Source organism: Clarias gariepinus, chromosome 4 (assembly GCF_024256425.1).
Source record: "Clarias gariepinus isolate MV-2021 ecotype Netherlands chromosome 4, CGAR_prim_01v2, whole genome shotgun sequence".
Classification (NCBI taxonomy): Eukaryota; Metazoa; Chordata; class Actinopteri; order Siluriformes; family Clariidae; genus Clarias; species Clarias gariepinus.
Genome location: NC_071103.1, coordinates 18,382,999 through 18,406,015, shown reverse-complemented (window position 1 = coordinate 18,406,015; position 23,017 = coordinate 18,382,999). Strand labels below are relative to the sequence as shown.

The window sequence follows — 23,017 nt, the reverse complement described above, 5'->3', positions numbered from 1 at the left end:
AAATCCTACAATGTGATTTTCTGGATTATTATTTTGTCTCTCATAGTATACTGTACTTATAATGAAAATTACAGGCCTCTCATCTTTTTAAGTGGAAGAACTTGCACAATTGGTGGCTGACTAAAAAGATTTTTGCCCCACTGTGTGTGTGTATATATATATATATATATATATATGAATAAAAAATATACACACACGTGCGGACACACCCCATGACACATTGTCTTCCCTTTCTCCATAGCTAATGGGTACATCAGTGCCAGGGCCTCCCCAGGCCTTCTCTCCGTCTCCACTGTCTCAAACGGTAATAGCATGGGGAAAGTAGTCCCGGCCAAATCCCCCCCTCCGTCCAGCCCACAGATGGTGAGCAGTCGCAAGCCGGACCTCCGCGTCATCACCTCCCAAAGCAGCAAGAGCCTCATGCAGCTGGTGAGAACTACAACACATCACACCCACACAAACACACAGGCCGTATTACGCATTCAGATCCTCCAAGCATGCAGTTGTAAGGCAGCTGTCAAAACACCACAACCTAACGGGTCTAAAGCAAACATGATAATAAGACTGCAAATCTTAAAGCCCACACAGCAGTTTTCAAACCGATCAACTGAGAGAATTGCCTAAATTAAGCCGGCTTCCTGTTGTCAGGTCTGATTACAGCAAATGCTAGATGAAGTTTTTAGATTAGAATGTTTTGGGATCTGTTAATACTTCCTTTCCCCTTGGAGTTGTAATCCCCATTTTTCTGTCCATTTAATCTAACCATTCCCCCCACCCCGCAGACAGATGAGGAGCTGGAGTTGGTGACTGAGGTGAATACGACTCACTTTTTTTGACTGTTGTGAACTTTCGTTCATTAATGTGTGTAATGCACTGATTATTTGAAGCATTTTGTGGTGTGTTTGCCTGACTGTGATCACACGCAAGGACATAATGGCGCTTTAGGTTGCATGCTCAAACAGTGATTAATTTTGGTTTTATTTACATATTTGTGTAATACAGGATTGATGCTATTTGAGAATGTCAGTTCTTTACATATTTTGTACATAGTGGACATGATTAAGTGATTGTTGTGTTAAAATAAAAACAAAAAATACACGCGCGTGCGTGCAGATTCAGATTACGAATTTATACATAGATTCAGACCACTAAATTACAGTGTGATGTTGACTTATTAACACACAATGGATGCTTACATAAGTGCACACACCCGTGTAGGCACCTGAGTCAGACATGCATGATCAGTGACAGAAAGCAACCAAGTATAAATCACCACTCTAGGGAATTTGCTCTCTGTCTCTCTCTCTCTCACCTTCCCTTTTCCTCTCTCTAATTGTGTGTGTGTGTGTGTGTGTGTGTGTGTGTGTGTGTGTTTGTGAAAGAGAAAGAGAGGGAGCAGGCGTGCAGAGTTAACATGCCAGGCTGTGTGATTTATCCAGTATTGCCTAAAATTAGAATTTCATCCCAAACTTTCAGCACATGGTGGTGTGTCTCACAAAGCCGATTGCAGAAGTGAAAAGTATGTATTTTAAGTGTGACTTTGCACTCCCAGTCTTACAAAGAGAAGCCTGCTTCAAATGAAATTAAGTAATAAAAGTACTCTTAACCTCCTTAACATACAGAATTTTACATCGTCCTGGTGAGTCACACAGCCATGTTTCCCCAGAAACCTCTATTGATGTGGCCTGTTCAGATGCACTGCATGTGTTTGAATCTGCATGAATCAGAGTGACCTTCAGCTTAGGCTTCATCATTGTCATGTGCTGAGAGGAAGCAAGTGTGAGAGAGAGAGAGAAAGAGAGCTGTTTTCTCCTGATCGTTAAAGTAGCCCTGGAAACTTCTGGAAATTAAACACTACAGAAATGTTCTTATATTGGACCTCTGTGTAAAATGCATTAATGTCAAATTTGTTGTTAATGAATATCATGATTCCTGTAATAATTTTTTTATTATATATATATATATATATATATATATAATTTTTTTTTTTTTACCCTGTGACTTTCTGTCCTGCGCGCTGAAATAAAGACATCCATCTCACTATTTCCCCAGAATGCTCAGCGGTTAGGTGCCTCCCAGCCTCTGACTACTCCAGTGGTTTCCGTGGCAACACCCAGTCTACTGACCCCATTCTCTATGCCAACTGCCTACAACACAGGTAAGAGGGTTAAAGCACAAAAGCACGATGGCATAAAGCAGGAAAAAGTTTCAGCTCAAGAACACATCAACAAAGTTAGCTCACGTGGAGCCAGTTCCTGCACAGTTTCGGAAGTTGATTAAAGTGCGCAAAGCATAAGATGATCTCCAAGATTTGCATTAATTTACATCTTTCCTAATCCCCTCTTCCATCTCTGTAGAGTATCAGCTGACGAGTGCAGATCTCACGGCCCTTCAGGCTTTCACGCCGCAGGGTGCACTGTTGCCGAGTAACATGACCGCCTGGCAACAGCAGCAGCCATCAGTATCACAGCAACCACAGCAGCAGCCATCCATATCCCAGCCTCAGCAACAGCAGCAGCAACCACAACAGATCAGTCTGGCCTCACTCAGTAACCTTGTGTAAGTTGCCGAACAAACAGACCCACACACAGACTCACACGTTTTAACACATTAATTGTGGGTTTAAACACTAATGCACATCTGCACAGACCTAACTGCTGACCACATGTTTGCTCACTAGTTTCTGTTCCTGCTCAGTCAAGGAACTTAAAATGAACCCTGTTGCATGGAGTTATAGATTCACACCATAACTAAAAGTGGTTTACTTCTATCATGGCATTGGTGCGTCTATATCTTTAAATGATTTTTTCTTTACTGTTAGTTCTAGTGCAGCTGGGCTGGTATGTAAAGTATAATATTTCAAAATAATTTAGATTATGTTTAGATATTTTCAGGCTGATCAACGTATCATATATGGCCAGAGGTGTTTGGATACCTGGCAGTATCCTATTCCAGATTTCATTCCTTTCTTCTACTATAGTATCCTCCACTCTTAGTTTCAGTAATAAGAAACAGTAATGGTACACTAGTGTCCACATACTTTTGGCCATATTGTGTATCATGTTTTAGTGATTATTGCAATATTGACGTGCTATATTAATATCGCTGGCACGTTTAATATTGAATGTTTAAAATGTAAACAGAGAAAAGTATTTTATCACATGCTTTGAACGATGTGCACATTCTTAGAGGTTGTGGAAATGTTTTCTAAGAGTTTTGATGTTGACATTGGGACTTTCTGATTCACTTAGTCAAATTGATTCGGTTTCCTTTGGTTTTAAGCTTACTGCAGTGTGTAGCAATAGTGTGCAGTCTTAAATGGGAGGAGTTATTTGACTATAATAGAATTATTAATTGCTTTAATAGACTTAGACAGTTATAAGTTTGTGTTAGTTAAAAAGTACATAAATCTTCATGTCCTCTCATGAGTGTCTCCCTATAGTGAGTTTGCTTCGGACAGCATTTGGTTGCATTTTCAACTTTAGAAAGAACTGTTTTGTAGCACGTCTAGTAAATTTGTAGCATCTTCTTACCTCTAATCTGAAAATGCTTTAATACTACAGAGTTTGCGTTTTTTCATATCAAGTATGTGCACATGCTCTGTTCTGTCCATGTGTTCAGTTTCAAGGTTAGGATCAGACTCTTAAAGTAATTGCTCCTGGACGTTAACTGCATGTCGTGTGACAAATTTAAAGGCAGTATGATCGTACAGGGCGCTAATAATGATTATTATTAGTAGTGGTACAGTAGCTGTGGTAGTAGTAGTATGTAATACGTATTTATTTATAACTGTGGCAACACTAGCTAGATATAGGGACCTCCTCTTAAAAGCGTATGATTTTGCATTTACTGGTATTCCCCCATATGCCTGTATTTCCCAATCCCACTGTTTACTTCTTGTATAAATACTAGGGCTGTGCAAAAATATCGATACATCTAACTATCGCGATCATTTATTTTACGATAGTGTATCGATAGTCAAACCTCAAGTATCGATACTACACTTAAGTTTCTAATAGTTTGGAGGCAAGAGAGTTTTTGGTCTAACAGTTTGGTGACAATGAATACCTCATATTAGAGCATTATGTTCCAGTTTTATGTTTACTTGATGAACTTAAATTTTTTTGCTTAAATTTATTTTAGTTTTATAAACTGTTTATTTAATTTATATGTAACTTTAGTGGCATATACATTTTAGTTGAATGTTTAAGTGTTAAGTGTTTTATAACAATATGGACTTCAATCACACTGTGCCGTTCTAATGAATTGGAATGGATGGAAAATAAATTGGAATTGGAATTTTAATTCGTCTGCCTACTTTATCAAGTTGTCAATATAATGTGACACACATACTAATACAAACTATTGCAATATATCACAATATGTATTGTATCGCAATATATCGTGATTTATCGTATCGTGACCCATGTATCGTGATACGTATCGTATCGTGAGGCCCTTGCCAATACACAGCCCTAATAAATACATCACTCATGGCTCCTGGAGCAGTTCAGCAATAGTAGGGAGTTGTATTGTAGGTTCTAGCTGTAAAGCATGTACAATAAATCAGCAAATGTGTTGCCAGCACATAAGTTGTAAAAGGCAAACCAGTCCATAGTTTGTTGTCTGCGTGTTGCACTGGAGTGGTGTACCTAATAACCGCTGTGCAGGCTCATGCACATGCTCTGTCTTTCTTGTTTTTTTGTTTTGTGGTTTTGTGGTTTGCAGTGGCTCAAGGTATTTTAACCGTGCATTTGTCACTGCTACAAGCAGTATTTTGGTTCCTTATTTGTTTCCTGCAACAAGCTGTGCTGTTAACACTGGTTTCGTGTGTGTGTGTGTATGTGTATGTGTATGTGTATGTGTGTGTGTGTGTGTGTGTGTGTGTGTGTGGCGGGACTAATACTTCTCTAATCTTCCCTTTCTTTATATATTTGTGTGCTCTCTGTGGTCTGTTCACAGCATGTGGGGTGCAGACAAACAGAACGGGGAGATGGCTAACTGCCTCTCCGGTCTGGCCGCTAATGTCAGGTGAATAGGCTGCTAAGGGAACTGTGTTTTTAGTCAGTCCTGCACTGATGGCTCACTGCACTAGCCAATGCCGCTCTGTCATCCTGTCTGCAATCGAGGCCGTCACAGCTACTGCTTCTGATTGAGTCTCAAAAATAGTCAGTGTGCTTTTGCTGCCAGCGAACACCTCACTTCATGCTTCAGTTCGCTTTGTAATTGTTTGTTATTTATACTGTATCTGCTGTTCTTCCTCGTCGTCCATCTGTGTTTGTCGTGTGGGCGGATATCAAGTCAAGGGAAAGGAGCTTGTTGTTTAGAGAAAATGTAAGTGAGTTAAAAAACATGAAAGCTATTGAGAATACAGCAGTCAATAATGACCTGAAAGTCTGCACATGTGGTTTAGAAGTCATTCAGACCAGCGCCCCCTGTAGGGCAGTTGCAGAATAGCCTGTAGCGATCTTCACTGTCATTTACATAACTTGTTTGATTGTGTTTTCAGGGTATAAAATCTTACCAAACGCAGTTTATATTGCTGTTCAGATTTAAGCTCCATCACCACCAGCATCAGATGTTGTTTCCTGCAGTTATATACATAAATAAACATTCTAAATCTTTTTTGCTGACCTTGGATTAGATCATGGTTTCTAGGCTCACATTTCTCTGCAGTCTGACTCTTAATTGAGTGTAACTGATCTCCTACTGCTTTATACATTCTAATGCTTTTTTTATTGGTTATTCAGTGATTTCTTTTCCTTTTTCTACATTGTGTTGTCCCCCACTTTATAAAATGTCCCATAACATTAAAAAAAACACGTCCACTAGGTTGTGTATGTTTTTAAATCAGTTCTTGTCTGTAACCGTTTGAAACACTCCACCATGTGACATTAAACTCTAGGCAGTGTAGCGTTTGTGCATCATGTGCCTCGCCCATCTTCTTGTGTTCACTCTCAGCATGCGTTCCAAAGCTCTGTGTGACTGTGTGTGTTTAACCGCATGATCAGTTTGATGCAGGACAGACTTGCGTCTGTGAATGTGCAGTGCTCTCCTGCTGGAGCTGACGGGACAGGGGTGTGTGTATGTGTGTGTGTGTGTGTGTGTGTGTGTTCGTGTGTGTGGTGCATGTGGAATCACTACCACATTTATTATGCCACATCTTTTATATGAAAAATGTGTGATGGCGGGGGAGTATTGATATGAAGGTGCTAGTGTGTTTCGCCTGTCTTTCTCTCTGCAGTGTGACCTCTCAGGCCAGCTTACTCTTGGGCAGGGAGGATGGGCTCAGCTGGTACTGTATTCTCCTAATCTTGCTGTTTTCTGTCTTACTGGCTGTCTTTTTCTCTGTCTGTCTGTCCTTTCTGACTCCTGTCAGTCTGTTGCTCTCTCTCTCTCTCTCTCTCTCTCTCTCATCTTCCTGCTGCTTTAAGTGGCTGAATTGCCTATTTTTCACTTTTTTCAAGTCTCCTTCAAATGTCTGTTGAATAACAACAACAATGCATATTAAGCTTTGTGGTCAAGTCACATTCATAGTACAAATCTATAAGGCCCGAGGTGTTATTTTCATTTTTCTGTCTCTGCTTCTCACATTCCCCCTGAATTCATAACACATGCAGGTAGCATTTGTATAACAGCACACACACTTACAGTAGGAACTGTTCTGTGGTTGAGGCAGAGTGAGAGTTTGGGCTGCGTGAGTGTGTGTGAGAGAGAGAGAGCGAGACCAGAACGAAGCCTTTTCCACTGACACGGAAATTTATCGATTTCTAGTGATGTTCATGCAAAAAAAGATCATAACTGAGTTAGTTTTGCAACATCAGCTCAATGATCTGAATAGAAAACATCTACAGAAGCTTGCTATGCTATTGGTCATGGTGCTAGATTTACTTTAAGCAAATTCAAGAATAAACAGGTAAAAGCAATAAAAGCATAATTTTTTTTCCACACATGTTCTTGTGCTGTCTGTCTATAGACGCTGCAGAATCTGATACAGATAGGAAACCTGGAGCTAAAGTGTCAAAAGTAAAATTAATAAAAATTTTACACAATAAGTAGGTAACAGTTCGGCTGGAAATGCAGACCGAGGCACCGTGTCAGTGGAAAAGCCTCCACAATGCCTCTGCTTCCACAGTGTCTCTGTGCTTTATCTTCTGTTTGTCAGAGTGCTTCATAAGCAGGACACACATTCTCTCTCTCACACACACAAACACACACACACACTCAAACACCTTTGTCTTTGTTAAAGGACTTCCCATCAAGTCCTTTAAATTTGAAAGTTTTAAGCAGACGTTCTCATGCTGTCAGTGAGATTACCTCACTAGTTAAAATTTTCTGTTATTTCTATCCATGTGGGGTAATTTTTTTTTCCTCACTGTGTTATAAAACACACACACCACTATGCTTTTTTTTTTTTTTTTTTTTGTCCATTAGAATAGATCAAACAGCTGCTGATTCAGGGCTGTTTTTATTTTGATTATGTGGCAGAGTTGTCAAAAATGTTGTCATGGTCTCCAGTTTAATCTCTGTGTAGTTTCTGTCAGCACTTTGTTTTTGTCATAACTCGCTAAGCTGTTTTCAAAGCTCTTATAAAGCTCTCTCTCTCTTTCTCTCTCTCTCTCTCTCTCTCTCTCTGCCTCTCTTTCGCTACCTCCTATTGCAGGCCAGTGGGTCCCATCCCTCACGGAGCCACTTTGACGGTGAACACTAACCCGGGTGTGAGCATCAAGTCAGAGCCGGTGTCTCCTAACCGCGAGCGCTCTACCCCAATCTCCACGGCAGGTCTCAGCGTGTCCCAGTATCCAGGGGCTGTGCGAGTGGAGGCCTCTGGCCGCTCGCCACTCCACACCATCAGCAGCAGCAGTAACAGCAGCGAGCGGGACGAGACGGGCCAGCCACGGCCTCCGGAGTTCAGCGCAGCCACCCTGGGGCCAATCAGAATAGCCGGAGGTCAAACATCCTCTGCAGAGTCACAGGAGGGCGCTAATGGCAAACGCATTAGACTGGATAACTGGAACACATAAATACAACAAGCTAGAGCTGCCCTCTGTCTCTCTCTCTCACACACACACACTCACACACACACACACACACACACACACAACACATACAACACATAACCACCATACACACACATTTACCCTTTCTCTGACATACAGTTTCATCTGCAGCCAAGACACATGCATGCAACACATTCTTTCCTTGGGCTTTTTCTGTTTTTCATATACACAGACAGAGACACACACATACACACAGTGCATATATGTACACACATGCAAGATAGTCATGGATAGAAGTGCCAATGCAGGTGCACTTGCAAGCTGGATCGTTTTGGACAGGTGTAGGATGGGACGTTTGTGTTTCTACAAAGCAGAGAAGAAAAAAAAAATGCCAGCTTTACTGACCTCTGATCAGTCTTTACTGTCCTCAGCCCTGTCTCCACACTGACACACTTTACTTTTCTGATCCAAGTCCGGCTAAAGCGCTCAGACAGCCAAACACAAACTGTTCATCGTGGAGTGTAGCTTAGCCGCTCAGAAGCTGATATCCAGGTCATGTTATTGTTGTTTGAGGTTTTTTCCCTTTTGTTTTTTTGTGTGAGTGTGTGCGCGCATATGTGTGTGGTTGAAAGCTTGTTTTTGCTGTTAATTTTTTATAGCCGTTCTCTTCTTTTATGGAAATTTCTTCTTCTCCTTCTTTTTCTTCTTTGACTATCATGCTCAAACAGCTGTAGTACTGACTTACAAGGTGTCTGTTGCGTTTTAATCATCAGTCTTGTAAATCATGCATAAGGATGAAGTCTCTCATGTACAGCCGACCTAATCGAGGTTTTAAAAATATTTCAGGGACGGACTACGGTGACTCATGAGGTGAACTCAGCCATGCAATCTCCTTACGAACGCAGAACTGCAGACAGACTGACAACAATAATATTTGCGCGTATGTACCCCGTGTGATAGAGAGGACGTGGCGGTAACGGGCAAACAACCAAGTGCTCAGTTCAGTCATGGTTTTAAAATTTGTTTTTTTTTTCTGCTTTTCCTCTCTGCTAACTTGCGTCCAGTCCGTCAGCAGTGCACCTCTACATGAACAGCTCGTTCGGCTCGCTCTTCTTTTGCAGGAGAAGCGACCAGATTTTTCACTTTCTTCACTTTTGTACACACAAGTACGTATGTTTGTACCGTACGTATGGTGTAGTGAAAATGTAGCCCTATTTGTACGATTTGAACACAAGTCCTGATATTAAATGCAAATGTATACACATGTTGCTCAGCTGAACACTCTCTCGTAAAGAGTGTCTGGCTGTATTAGAGTCACTACCGCTAGTTTGTGTGAGAAGCAGCCTAAAAATCTGTATTTATTACTTGTATGTCTGGCTTTGCAATTCAAATGTTTGTTAGTTTAATCTATAAAGCAAGATTTTTTTTCTTAAACTGTTGTTTTAAGAATTCAGATGAGTTTAGAAGCAATCTGAGTCACACAGGGCTCGGGGGTTGCAGTTTTCTAGGCTTTCAGAGCGTGTAAATATCCAAGTTTCTGCACAGGCTCTTGTGTAATGAGAGGAGAGAATCGGAGATAGAGAGGGGGTTTTCTGGAACTCTCAGCACACGGCCGTGAGGATTGTAGAACCGGAGAGGAGTGTAGCTTTTGGTTGAGGCTGAGGAGCAGCCAGGTGAGGGGGAGTGTACATAGAGAAACGTGTATGATCATACACATTGTGCTGGATCTGCCTAAAGCAGAGCTGTAACTCTCAGTGGACATGTCTTTCTATTTCTATGTGTAAATAAATTACCGTGTTGCGAGCGAGCCTAGTAGAGATGCAGCAAGGGGCACAGACATGGGTTTGACTGTTTCAGGATCGATGCTTTTTTTTTTTTTTTTTTTTTTTTGGGGGGGGGGGGGGTTTTTTTTTTTTTTTTTTTTTTCAGTAATTGATCTTCTGACAGAGTGCACTTTAAATCACCCCTCACCACCCCAACACGAATTCCCTGTACCCTTTAGTACTCAGCTGTTTTTCATAAGATGGGATGTTTTCTGTTTGTTTGGGTTTTTTTTTCCCTCCCAGTCACTTAACCCAATTAACAGGAGACACACTCTGCATCCTCACTGTTCTTTTTGTCATGTCGCTGCTTTCATTTCCCTTTCCTTCATGCTGGCTTGACCACCTGGCTTTCAGTTTCATGCAGCAACTGCAATACCGTCCGTTTTGGTCCTCATAATCCCAGCTCCTTAAACTTTAACACTCCATCCCAACTCGCAGAAACAGTGTGTGCTGATCAGGGAAGAAGAGCTCATGTTTGTGGCCCCACAATTCATGCCTCGTTTTTTTGACGGTGAAAAATTATCAAAGACAGCTGTGTCACCTTTTTTGTAAAAAGACGTTGTACTTATAAACATAATAGATTAGACTTAACTCGACACGTGTTGCAAATGTGCAATTCTCGAAATGCAAAAAAAAAGAGATGTCTATTATTGAAACAATAATGTACACAAATTGTTTTATGGTCATTAGTGTAGTGAATAATAGAGTGAATAGAATGAAGGATGTTTCATTATTGGTAATGAAGAATAGGACGAGCAGCAACCTCTGTTCAAAGTTTGTGAACAGAATGTTTTTAACCAGTGCTGTACGTTTATTGGTATCCCGATTCTGTAGTCACTATATGTAATTTCCCTCAAAAGCTTAATAAACGAGAGAGATTTGATGTGACATATCTAATGACGTATTGGTGAGAAAAGTACAGTCTTGCTTTGTGAAAAGGTGTTCTTTAAAAAGTAATAGAAAAGGACTCAGCCTGAAGTGTCTCAGAGGTTGGTTGATTTGGCTAAATATTCCATGGACATTGTGGTATAGCTTCATTATATATCTATATATTCTCAGGTGAGATCTGCCTTGCATCAGTCCCTCCGTCTTGGCAGCTGAATTATTATGTTTTTTGATACCCTGTCAAAGCCCCTTCCATTTCCCAGCGTCTCTTTCTCCCTTTTTCTCACTAACCTTCTTCTTTGTTTGGCAAGCAGCCATCTCACCTAAACCATCACAACTAGTAACCAATATCTCCTAGTCAAGAATACACATACACACACACACACACACTTGCCTAACACCACCTCGGTCTGCACTTTGGAACGCTTGTAGACTTTAAGCCTGAGCTTTGAACAAATTCACCGATTCCTGAACGTTTTCTTGAGGTGTAAGAAGTTTGCAGTCTCTGATAAGGATCTTTTGGTAATGGTAATAGTTATTGTATTCAAAAGGAAAGACAATCGTCACGTGAAAAGTTAACTTTCACCCCCATATCCCCCATGTATGATGTTTAGAGACGCTGAATTTTTTCTAGTGTTAATTTGTGCTGGTGACAGTTCTATTGTCTGTTTTTATTATTATTGTTATAATGGTTATGGTTACCATTATTGTTATCATCTTTAATGGTAATAATAATGATAATTTAAAGATTTTTATTTTCTGCATATATTTTTTTGTGTAGGGTAGGCATCCTATTTTATTTGAATTTGACTTTATTATATATGGAATACTATATGAATATCTTTGTTTTCAGGTTTTTTTCTTTTTGTTTGTTTTATTTTGTTTTTATTTTTTTCTTCAAAGGGGTGTTACTAATATTGCACGATCTATTAAAACAAAAAACATCAGTAGTGATATTAGTACTTACTGGTAACTGAGGGAAGTGATATACAAGCTGATAGAGTGACCAGTCAAATGCTGCAATTTTTAGTCAATTGTACAAAACTATCTCTACGCATAGAAGAGTAGGGGTAGCCACTCGTTTAATTTATTCAGATCAGACACAGATGTCAATGCATGGGCGTAAAAACAAGCAAAGAATGAGTCATATTATAATAACTGAAATGTAATTTCATTAAGAATATACACCACACACAACTAGAATAGAAATTGAAGAAAAAAAAAGTTTAAAGAAAAAATAGCTAATATATTGTGTTCTGCTAGTATGCTTTGAGTTTTGTTGTAAACAAAAGATATTTTCTGTTGTTTTCGGAGAATGATATACAATTTGTGTATATTTTCATAAACAAAGTATGCACTGATATGTTATTACAAATTATATACTGCTTTTACAAAAAAAAGTGTTTGTTATTGTACCAAAGTATCCATTTGTCCTTTATGACCTTTCCCTCCCCCTTTTGCGTATGTTTTACTGTATTTTATATATTAAATAGACAAGTTGACCTACGAAGAAGTTCAGGTCTGATTTTCAGTTCTTTCCTTGTCAGTGTGTCTTGTTCATTTTTTGCACTGATCAAGTATTCAGTGCTGAATCTGTACACAAAGCTTAAAATATATTCATTAATGCTGAATGAACTCCAAATGAAGTCCATGATTTGATCCTAGGTGTAAACGTGTGTGTGTGTGCATGGTGCTTTTATGATGGACTGATTTTTTCTCCAGAGTATATTCCATCTTTGATCCAAGTGTTGTTGGAATAGTCTCTGGACCTACCGCAACCCTGACCAGGATAAATATGGTACTGAAGCTGAATAAATGAACATCATTGTTCATAATTTGTTCCTTTCTCCATCTGGATAAACCCAATTGTTTTTCTCAGAACAGCTACAGGTATTTCCAATATTTGAAAGTACGAACACTAAGTACTTTAATAGAAACACTACACGAATACAGAGTAGGTAGCCAGCCTCAATTCTTCATGGCATGGCTTCCACAAGATTGCTTTAAGATTCTGGCCCATATAGGAATGCGGGCATCACGCAACTCCTGCAGATTTTTTTCAGGTGCATCCAAAAAATGTTCTGCTGCATTCATACCTGGTCACAGGAAAGGTTGCTAAAGAACACTGAACTCATTGTCATGTTCATGAAACTAATTTAAGATGACTTTTTGCTTTTATAAGACGGTAAATTGTGTCCATGAAAGGATACACATGGTCAACAGCAATGCTCAAATAGAGCGTAGCATTCAAGCACTGATTAATTGGCATTAAAAGGCTCAAAGTGTGCCAAGAAAACATTCCCCACACCATTACACCACCTCAATCAGCTAGGATCGTTGGCACAAGACAGGTTGAAGATGCCAAATTCTGACCTTACCATCTGAGTGCTTCAGCAGAGCTCGAGGTTGATGATCAGACCAGGCTATATTTCCCCAGTTTTGGTGAGAGTGTGTACACTGCAGCCTCAGCTCCCTGTTTTTGGCTGACTGAAGTTGAATCCCATGTGATCCGCTGTTGTAGCCCATCCTTCTTAATATTCCATATATTCTGCATTCTGGGACTTTTCTGTTTACCCTAATTGTACAGAGTGCAATAACTGCAGCCTTTTTGTCAACTTAAATGTTCTGTCTGGACATTCTTCATAGAACACTTATCAACAAGAAGCATACCTCCACAGAACTGCTGCTCGCTGGATGTTTTTTTTTGTTCGTTTTTTTTAAGCTTAATTTTGAGTAGACGCAAAATTGAGAAGTGTGTGAAAATCCCAGGAAATCAGTAGTTCTTGAAGTCCTCAAACCCGCCTGTCGGGCACTACTAATCGTGCAATGATCAGAATCACTCAGCAAATTCTCCCTCATCTGATGGTTGACGTGAACATTATCCAAAGCTGCTGGCCTGTATCTGCATGATTTTATGTATTGCCCTGCTGCCACTTTGGCTGAATAGAGAATTGGATCATTCATGATTAGATAATCTTATGAATGAGTGGGTGTACAGCTGCTCCTAATAAAGTGCTCTGTGAATGTATGCCTGTGTTTTTGCACACTGTTAACTTACAAACACCCTATATGTGTAAGTTCTGTTGCTCTTAACCACATAAACCAAGACTAGTAAAGTCAACGTGTATTTTAAATTTTAAGAGGTGTAAGAGGCCAGATCCAAGCATTTTTTTTTTATAAATGTATTTCCCAGTTTGTCCACTAGATGGAAGTATAAGTCATTTTAACCACATATAATCAAATCCAGAAAACAGTCCTGTTTTCATCAAGTGCTTGGGCATGTTAGAAATGTGTAATTCTGAGCACAGAGGCAGGATTGTGGGCCTGATTGTTGTTATCCTTGCATAGCTTAACAGATTGCGGTTATTCTAGGCAGGTGTGAGTGTTAGTGGGAATTTCCACTGTTCCCAGCAGACTAGATGACCAGAGTGTCAGCTGAGCTAGTCAGTTGCAATGTCAAGTGCAACTGTTATGTGTCTGTCGCTTACACGTGCCCAGTCACCACTCATTTGATGTTCCATTAATAGTAACTCTTCTGCATTCTACAGGGAACAAAGTAATATATGATTTATTGTTTATTTATTTGTTGTTATAATTACTGCAAAATCCAAGTGAAATCCGTATTAGCTTTCTTTATTTTATCTTCATTAAAATTGAGGTACACTATAAACCATATTACTGCAATTGCCATAATGTCTTCTTGTTTTTTTTTCATTTCAGTCACATGTTCTGTTGGTTTGTTTATGATGGCTTAAAATATTGTTAGTTATATAAATGCAAAATCGTTAAACACGGTATAGTAGAAAAATTACAATTAATTATGTGAGGTTTATATTTAGATTATTATCCACTTGGGGTCATATGCTATAAAACATTTGCATGTATTTAAAGAAACCATAAACCATTGCTCATTAAAGGCTAATGAGCTGCATATGATGGTTGCTATAACACTGTTTATGCACTAACTTCCCTGCCATTTTCCATTTGTCATATCAGCTGATAAAGAATTCCTTTCCTCTAGATTGATCCAGATTTACAATTTGATCCCCATGAGCTGGCGTAGCACTCCTCTCAGCTGCTGCATGTGGGTTGGGTAAACGGATGGAAAGACCCATTTTTAAAATGTAAAGCATGTAACAGTGGTAAATAAAACACAAGGAGTGCCATTCCATCTGAATGTATTGTCCAGCCTTTCTCTATTGAATTATGCAGACTCTTAATTACTCAGCAGCTTCCAGGAAATCAATGGGCACACAGTAATATAGACAGATGGACTGAGCACACTCATCTCAACTCAAGCTCTCAGGGCTTTCTCCAGGTCTGTGGCGTTTCATAAGAATGAAAGGGCAGAGTTTAAAGCCATGGTGTTGGCATTCCCTGGTCACGGAACTGCCGTATATCTTATGACTTGTTAAACGTTGGGTGATCATGTGGCTCTATTTAATTTTAGATCTCATTTATCCTTATGCCCCTCTATATTCCAAACTCCACCCCTGCAGTTGCTTTTAGAATCCCATTGCAGTCTCTTGCATCAAGTGGGATGTGCTGTGTCATGTGCTATGGGAAGCCTGTTGAAGTGACTAAGGTCATCGCAGAGAGCAGGTGCAGACTGGACCAGTGGCAAGATTCTTCCCCTGGCTCGCTTTTGTTTTAGCTCCCAGAGGACCGTCTAAATCCTGATCTGTGTGTGTGCGTAACAACTGCCCATTTCTGGTTGCCCAAATAATAGAAGCTCACAGCAGCAGGCTGGAAATCTATTTAGAGATGAAAAAAGAGCATGGCAGACTGCTGAGGTAATGCAATTACAACCTCCTGTGCCGTCTCTCTCCCTCTCTCCCTCCTTCTCTTCTACTCTGTCTTTGGCCCTTAGTGAGCCTCATACTGAGCACAGGACCGAGATACAAAGCTAAAGAGCTGCCATTCACATGAATAATGACAAAAGGGGGGAAAAAGTACCCAGCAAGGGAGATGACATCATCTTTACTTATGCGTTTTCTCTCTGTCCACTTCCCGTCTCTTTTCTGTCATCAGAGCTGTGTTGTATGCTGGCAGGAATGAGGTCGATGATGAGAGTCTGGCCATTGAATATCCCCACAACTTTTTATGATTCATTAAGCACATGCACATTTAATGAATCTATTGAGAAACATATTTAACTGTATATTTTGCCTTTATACTTCGCTCTATACTAAAGTATTCCAGTTACATCAATATTCCCCAAATTTGTGAAATTTATTAAAGGTTTATTATTATTATTATTATTTTATTACATTTTTTTATTACCATTTTTTCTTTCTTTCTTTCTTTCTTTTCTCCAGGGATTTTTAAAAATGTAATGTTCATTGATGTAAATAACTTAATGAAATAATCTCTGACAGAGAAACATGGAGGCAATTCACATTTGGTTTATTATGATTTATTGTTCAAAAAATCCCATCTGTATGTATTTCACTTAAAAAAATGTTATATTTCAATGTCAAAGTCAGTAAGAACAGCTTCATTACATAGATCAATTAGGTATGATATGCACAAATATTTATCAATCTAATATTGATCAATGATATTTCGCTTATTTAAGTTACAAACATGCATTGGTTATACTTCTCAGTGTTTTAGCCAGCTTTCCTTCTTTCCATTCTGCACCACTGCAGAACATCATTAAATGTAATGTTGTAGTAGTAATGCCTATTGAATGGATTTACTCTTCACCAGAAGACCAGGAGTCACCTTCATCAGTGGAATCCTCTACATGGACAGTCTTCTCATATCCATCATTTACATCTCTACTCTGTACTTTTCTAGCCTGTGATATCTTCTGCTCTTCCCCTTCGTCCTCTGTTAATCGAGCTGGAGAGGTACATGTGTCTTTGTCAGGTTTGCTATGGGTTGGTTCTAATCTTTCAAGACTTCCCCAGTCCTCCTCAAAGACAATGGGCTGATTTGGATTAATACTGTCATATGAATTCCTCTCGGTCTCTGTTTGGTCATTTGGGTCATATGTAGCAGCGGTCTCAAATTTTGTTGCACTCCAAATGTCCTCCTTTATGCTTGAGCTAAAGAAGCTGTGAAGGTCATTTTCTTTTTCATTAGTCTGACATTCTTCTTTTAAAGCACCTTCTTGGAAAGCATCCATGCTATCTTTTTTGTTCTCCATTTCCACTACACCGAATTCTTCACCGCTGCTAAGGGTGCTATGGGATGCATTTGTAACTTTTTGACCCAAATTCTCCAATTCTTCTGGAAGGTTGTCAGCTTTTTCACCTATTTCACTATAACTACTGCCCACTGCATATTGCTGTTCCTCTTTGTTCTCCAATTCCTCTACTTTGGAAGTGCTATAATTTTCAGAGTGCTCCTCCTCTTTCAGCGCACCACAGAGAAGGCCTTTGGCAAGTGGATCAGTGTCTGAGACTAAACCCATAGTAGATGCACTATCCTCTTCTAGTTGCTGAGTCTCCATCTTGTTCAGCAAAGAACACTGGCTTGCATTTGGAGATTCCTCATCACAACTATTGGGGTCTTCCAGATCTGAATCGTTAGTGTTGGTCTGGCTCTCTGGATGACTGTGTAGAGAAAATTCATCTGTGAAATCTGCATGAGTGAGCATTGACAGGTTCGACTGCACATCTTCCTCCTTTGCACAGGGTTGTTCTTCGGTTAGATGACTTTCAAATAAAAGCACATCAGAATGTGTGACCCCTGTTGACAGTCCTTCACAAGGTTCTTCTTCAACAAGGACTTGTTCTTGGGATGATTCAGACAACTGAGTTTCAAAATCCCCCTTGTCTTCACTTTCACCCTCTGATTTGATTTCTTTATATTCTATGTTGCTTTTTTCTGTCTTTTCTCTGTATTGTGTTATTGTGCCTTCACTGATATCAGACTGTATGGATAGGAGAGTCTCCTGCTCATTTACCTGACTAGATTTATTGTCCACACTTGCACTCCAGTCATGTAACTGTGAGCTCTCTTCCTGTTTCTCAACCAACACTGCTGGCAGATGGTAGTTCTCAATCTTTGACTCATCCTCGTCCTGACTGTTCTCATTACTATTGGTCCTAAGGTCACTTTCTGATTCTTCTACCAAAGCATCATCCAATAGTGGTTTGGCATGGCTGTCCATGTCCTCATTTTCATTTGGAACAATAGACTCTTCATCCATGCTCTCTAAAACAGTTTGAACTGACTCATCTGTTATTATGTCATCCATGCTGCCCAGCTCTGGCTCCTCAGATAAATCCTCCATAGTGTCAAAGCGCTTGGCGATAGTTTGGCTCCAGTTGCTGCCTCCATCATGTTTGTCCCTCTCTCCCTCACTGTCAGAAGGTTCATTCGCACCCAAATGAGAGATTGGGATGATGGCATCTGTCTCTTCATCACTCTTGTAGTGTATGAGAGGACGAGTGTCTGCTACAGTGTTCTCCTGAGCATAGCTGTCCACTTCCACTGGGTCAGTTCTCCATGATTCAGTGATGTTTAATGACTCATCTCCATCACTTTGTTCTTGCCGCTCTTCTGCATTACATTTAACTAACTGATCTGTTTCAAATGAAATCTGTTCCATCACTTCCTTAGCTTTTTCATCTACTTGATTATCGTTTCCATATGCATCTATCACTAACTCAGCTTTTTCATCCACTAAATCAGATCTATTTATCATTAACTCTGATTTTTGTCTGTCCTCTTTACTCTCTTCCTCTACCACCCTTTCCTCCTCAACACTAATCAGTTCCTCTTTTTTCTCTTGTTCAGTTTCATTCTCCTCTTCTTCCACTTCAATATCAAGCTCATGGCTTTCCAATGTTTCAGTACCAGGCCATTCAACATGTTCTTCCTCCATTTTTTCTTCCAGTTCTTCACTTCCTTTCCTTGATCCACTTTCCACGTCTGGTACACTCTTCAGTGACTCTTCTTCAACAAAATGTATAACATCTTCCTTTACATCTGCCCATGTTAGAATTTCACTGTCATCCTCAACTGGGCTTAATGTATCTGCCGACAATGGTGAGATGCCTTGGAGTAATAGTGAAGCACCTTCATTGGTGTTTTCATCAAGCATCTGTAATTCTGCATCATAAGCATCTATTTTTATTTCTTGCACGCCACTCTCATCGACGTCCTCTGTCTCCAACTCTAGCTCTGACACTACATCTTTCTTTTCTGGTATTGCTGTTTCCTCCCAGGCAGACATAGGTGCATGAGATATTTGAGCCATTTCAGTGGACACCTCAGTCTCCTCTTCATCTCCATCTTCTGAACTCTTTGTTTCCTCAATATGCTGACTAGAGGACAGACTCTCTGGAGTTTGGGGATGTCCAGCTGCCGGAGTAGTCATTGCTGTTTCAATAGTATTAAACAAAACTGGGCCAAGTTCTGCTTTAAGGACTTGCTGCAAATCTTCTTTAATGAGTATGGACTCATGTGGCTCATCTACAGTTTGGGGGGCTTCAGAGGCAGAGATAGAAGCAGTAGCGCTTGGTTCCTCCTCAGCTTTATAATGATCATGAGAATCTGTTTCAATAAGATAATTTTCTGATATTGTTGCAGATGTTTCTAGTTTTTGCTTCTCTTGCCTTACAATGACTTCTTCTTCTTCTTTGGTTGTCTGGGGTCTCTTGAGTGTGTCGTGTGGAGTTCTTAGTGTCAGACTCTTTGTAGGAGTAGGAGTCATGAGGTTGGCTTTATGGGTGATTGATCTGGAGGTTGTATTCAACATACTGCTGAACAGACAGGAAGGGATGGCCTGAGTGCCTGGAGGAATCCCAGGGGACTTGGTGATGCCTTCTGTGAATGAAATTGAAGAACACTGATAGATACACACATTTTTCATGTAACATAAAAACATACAGTAGTTATATTCACACAGTGAAGTATTTAAGTCCTCATACATAGTAATATAAAGATTCTACTTTGTGGTTTCTTGCTATTAATGCTAATAATGCATGTGCATTAATCTTGGGCATTCATCACTAATCATTCTCCCAGTGGCATTATCAGGATACACAGTAGTAATGGAGTAATGTGGATATATTGATCCCTCAGTCTACATTACTGGAGAAAGAGCCATCTGCTCTGGTGACCTTTGGGGACTCGGGTTCCATTTAGTAAAAGGCCAGCTCTATCCTGAAGTGTTAGGTTATATGAAAATAATTATTTAAAAAAACCAAATACCTAAAAGTGGCACTGTCCTGTTCTTCTTACTTGCTGACTGGTTGTTAACTCTCATGTTTTCACTGTCCAGCAAAGCTCTAAACACATGGAAAGAAATGTTTAACAGTTTATGTTATAAACAGTTTATGAACTACTGTATAAAGGCATGCAGATCATATATAAGCTTATGTTATATTTCTTTCCTGTAATTGTATGCCAAAAAAAACATTATTCAAAATTCATAAATGGTGTGTTTATTGGGCATCCAACACTGCCACCAAAGAGAAGCGTAGCTCACAAGATCTGTTTTTACTGCACTGGAAAAGCAGAAGATAAATTGCACCATACATTCAGACCATTGAGATTATTGATATAATATGGAACATGGTTAAAGCAATGAAAGAACACTACTTCCCTGTTTCTTCTTCTTTGTTAAATATTGGCAGTTATTACTTTAAAAATTATCTGCATAATGTATAACTATGACTACAGAGCAAATCTTGACTGAAAATTGTATTAACTTGGTTTTAGGAGTAGAGGAGGAAGGGCTGATTTTGTGCAGGAATGAAACTTTTCTAACCCACTGAGGGTAAAGAAAAGAAGCGGTACAAAAGCTTGTGTTACGCCTAAGGAGCAAGCTTGAGCCAAGGGTTGTTGTTATGGAAATGAAGTGTCAGATTTGTCATTGTTAGGCCATCTGCAGTGCACATGCCACTGCCACTGACTTTATTTACTGCACACTAGTGAGTAGTAATGGAGCTCACACACCACCAAATGCATGACTGTGAGTGCAGCCGGGTTTTTAATAAAAAATAAATAAATACAAAAAAACGTACAGAACAATCATAAATAGGATGTAATACATGAACGGCTAAAGTACATTATATTATATTATTTATTTATGATTTGCTGCAGGCATGAATTTGGGTGAGGGAAGATTTGGGAGAATATATTCAATACCCAAATTGAAATAAAGATATAACGCCTCTAAACCATTCTGCTAAAGATACTGAAGACATATGTCTTTCCAGAATAATCACTAAAGACTCACCAAGCTCTGGTTTTGTTCAGACCTTTTTCAGGCAGTGTTGGATAACCAATAAGGAAAAGACTATTTAAATCTCTTTCTAACTGATTAATGATATTAGTTATTCCAGTTACACATAATATCTTATGTGTAACTGGCATATGTATGTGCACATTACAAAAGGGAGGAGGCAGGGGATTTCCACCATAAGACCTAAGATACCTGTAAGTGGCCACCTCGAGGCTCAAAGACATCTTCATTTTTAGCAGACTGCGACTCTCTCCCAGCAGCTCACCTATCTGCTCTCCAAGATCCACCTTCTCTGCCTCCAGTGCTTCCACATGAGCCTGCAAAGACAGTAGTATACCAAGAATATGAGCAAGAGAACTTTTTTCAACATACTTAAAACAAACTCTTTTTCTCTTGACCCAGGTCATATACAGTACACATTGTATTACAAATGTGTAGCTCTGTACCAAAAAATGTTAGCACAGTTGTCATGTCAAAAAACTTGCTACTGGATGCTATTAGGTATAACAAGAATTGAGCTCCACATATGAACGTTTTTTACTTTTATCAACTGCTGTCAGGAAGAAAAAAGAAAAAAAGAAAAAATGCTTTCTTTTAGATGAGCTTTAAAGAAAAAGAATGAAAGGAAGTCCAATTGTTGTTTTTGCACCCAATAATAATAATAATATAACATCTGTTCCTGCATCTGATTTAACATCCCATAATTATTATAAAGCTGCTTCTATTTTCCTAATAACATTTTAAAGACTTGGTGAAAGTAAAAAAATATATATATTTTTTACCTGGAGATGTTGAAGGTCTTGATTCTGCTTTTGTCTCAGCTGTATGATGTTCTTCTCCATCAGTTCTCTCTTGGCCTTTGCACTTTCTAATTCTTTGGCTAAATCTTGCACCTGTAGTTGACTCTCCTTTTTCTCTTTTTTGATCAGTGTCATGTGAACCCTGGTCTGGTCCAACCTCTCCTCTAGCTTATTTATCTGTGTCTGATACACACCTGCTGCTTCATGCCAGGCCTGGGCTGCTCTTTGTGAGTACTCTTTCCCCAGGCCCTGAAGGTTGAGGGTCTGGCTTTGCTGAGGAGCCATTAGTACCGGTTTTGAGAAGGCACGCGAGGACTTCAAGGCTGCCACATCTTCCTGATGAGCCTGCACTTGTAGAGAGACCTCTTTCTCAAGATGAGCAGCTTGTTCTCTCAGCCAGATCTGCATCCTCCTCTCATCCTCCAGTGCCTTTTTGCTTGCTTCAAGTTTTCTCTTAGCCACAGCCTGTGCAGACTTCTCTTTTTCTCTCAGGTTGTTTAGCTCCTCAATCTCTTCCAGCAGGATGCTGACCTCTAGCTCCGCATGATCCTTCTCCCTCCAGGTGTCCTGCAGTTCTTTTCTGGCCAGACGGAGTGCCTCCCCTTGAGCTTTCCTTTGGCCTTCAGTGTCTTGGTTTCTCCGCATGGCCTGGACTTCCCCCCAAAGAAGCTGATTCTCTTCTTCCAGTAACTTCACATGGTTTAAGTATGACTCCAGTCTCCTGTTCAACTCCAGCATCTCATACTTTTCTTCTCCAGAATAGGAAGCAGTATGCTGGAAACTTGAGATCTCCATTTTAGTGGAATGCAGTTTGTTGTACGTCCACAAGAGCTACAATATCGGTCTGTCTTTGTGTATGAATGGCTCAGGGGTCTGGCCCTGCAGAATGGCCAGCACAGAGGGACACTCCTTTCATAGTGAGTGAGAAAAGGGGGAGGGCACAGGGAGGTAGGGTGGTGGGCTGCAGAGGGTGGGGAGCAGTGATGTCATTTGTGGAATTAACTCTAGGCTTGCCACATCTGTCAGAAGCAGTAATTTCCTATATTTTATAGAATTTTTAAGAATAAGGAGAGGCATAAAGTAACCTATTGGGATAATTAAATAAATGTCTATATATATTAAATATATCTCTGTATATTTATAATTATAACTATGTCTCTCAATCCAGACAGAGAGCCTTTAAATGTTTTAATTTTTATGCTTCAAAGAAATCTTACTTTAAGTGCACATTTTAAGACCACTGTATTCACCACTGCTTCAATTTGTGGTATAGAATAGTTTCATGCACATATTCATTTCTTC

The 23,017-nt window shown here is 39.7% G+C and overlaps 3 protein-coding genes across 10 annotated transcripts in view; 1 reads left to right on the top strand and 2 right to left on the bottom strand.

The window, feature by feature from the left end:
* mef2d (myocyte enhancer factor 2d) overlaps positions 1–12,221 on the top strand; it is a 55,229-nt gene extending 43,008 nt beyond the window's left edge. For 3 of the 8 annotated variants that reach the window (XM_053494978.1, XM_053494980.1, XM_053494979.1), the window contains exons 7-13: positions 242–429; positions 783–812; positions 2,053–2,158; positions 2,358–2,559; positions 4,963–5,031; positions 6,245–6,295; positions 7,664–12,221. In XM_053494978.1, coding sequence (XP_053350953.1) covers positions 242–429; positions 783–812; positions 2,053–2,158; positions 2,358–2,559; positions 4,963–5,031; positions 6,245–6,295; positions 7,664–8,024 — 1,007 coding nt within the window. In that variant the 3' untranslated portion in view covers positions 8,025–12,221. The remainder of the gene's footprint in view (positions 1–241; positions 430–782; positions 813–2,052; positions 2,159–2,357; positions 2,560–4,962; positions 5,032–6,244; positions 6,296–7,663) is intronic. The other 5 variants (XM_053494983.1, XM_053494984.1, XM_053494981.1 and 2 more) reach the window with 4 other exon arrangements.
* Positions 1–16,767, bottom strand: part of LOC128520658 (cathepsin K-like) — a 287,992-nt gene extending 271,225 nt beyond the window's left edge. The window contains exon 1 of the mRNA XM_053494996.1: positions 16,758–16,767. The gene's annotated coding sequence lies outside the window, so the exon portion shown is untranslated. The remainder of the gene's footprint in view (positions 1–16,757) is intronic.
* nes (nestin) lies at positions 16,132–22,585 on the bottom strand. Its single transcript, XM_053494971.1, has 4 exons — positions 21,698–22,585; positions 21,108–21,232; positions 19,880–19,956; positions 16,132–19,492 (listed from the first exon to the last, which is right to left on the bottom strand). Exons 1-4 carry the CDS (start codon positions 22,508–22,510, stop codon positions 16,407–16,409), a joined length of 4,101 nt encoding a protein of 1,366 aa, XP_053350946.1. The 5' UTR covers positions 22,511–22,585; the 3' UTR covers positions 16,132–16,406.
* Between the last annotated feature and the right edge of the window lie 432 nt (positions 22,586–23,017).

What these genes read in the sequence shown, in the direction of transcription:
- nes (XM_053494971.1), bottom strand. Translation starts at nt 22,510, where the DNA reads ATGGAGATCTCAAGTTTCCAGCATACTGCTTCCTATTCTGGAGAAGAA. An exon ending in AAGACCTTCAACATCTCCAG is followed by an intron (nt 21,233 to 21,697) that starts GTAAAAAATATA and finishes CTGTCTTTGCAG; the next exon opens with GCTCATGTGGAAGCACTGGA. An exon ending in CAGGACAGTGCCACTTTTAG is followed by an intron (nt 19,493 to 19,879) that starts GTATTTGGTTTT and finishes TTTCATTCACAG; the next exon opens with AAGGCATCACCAAGTCCCCT.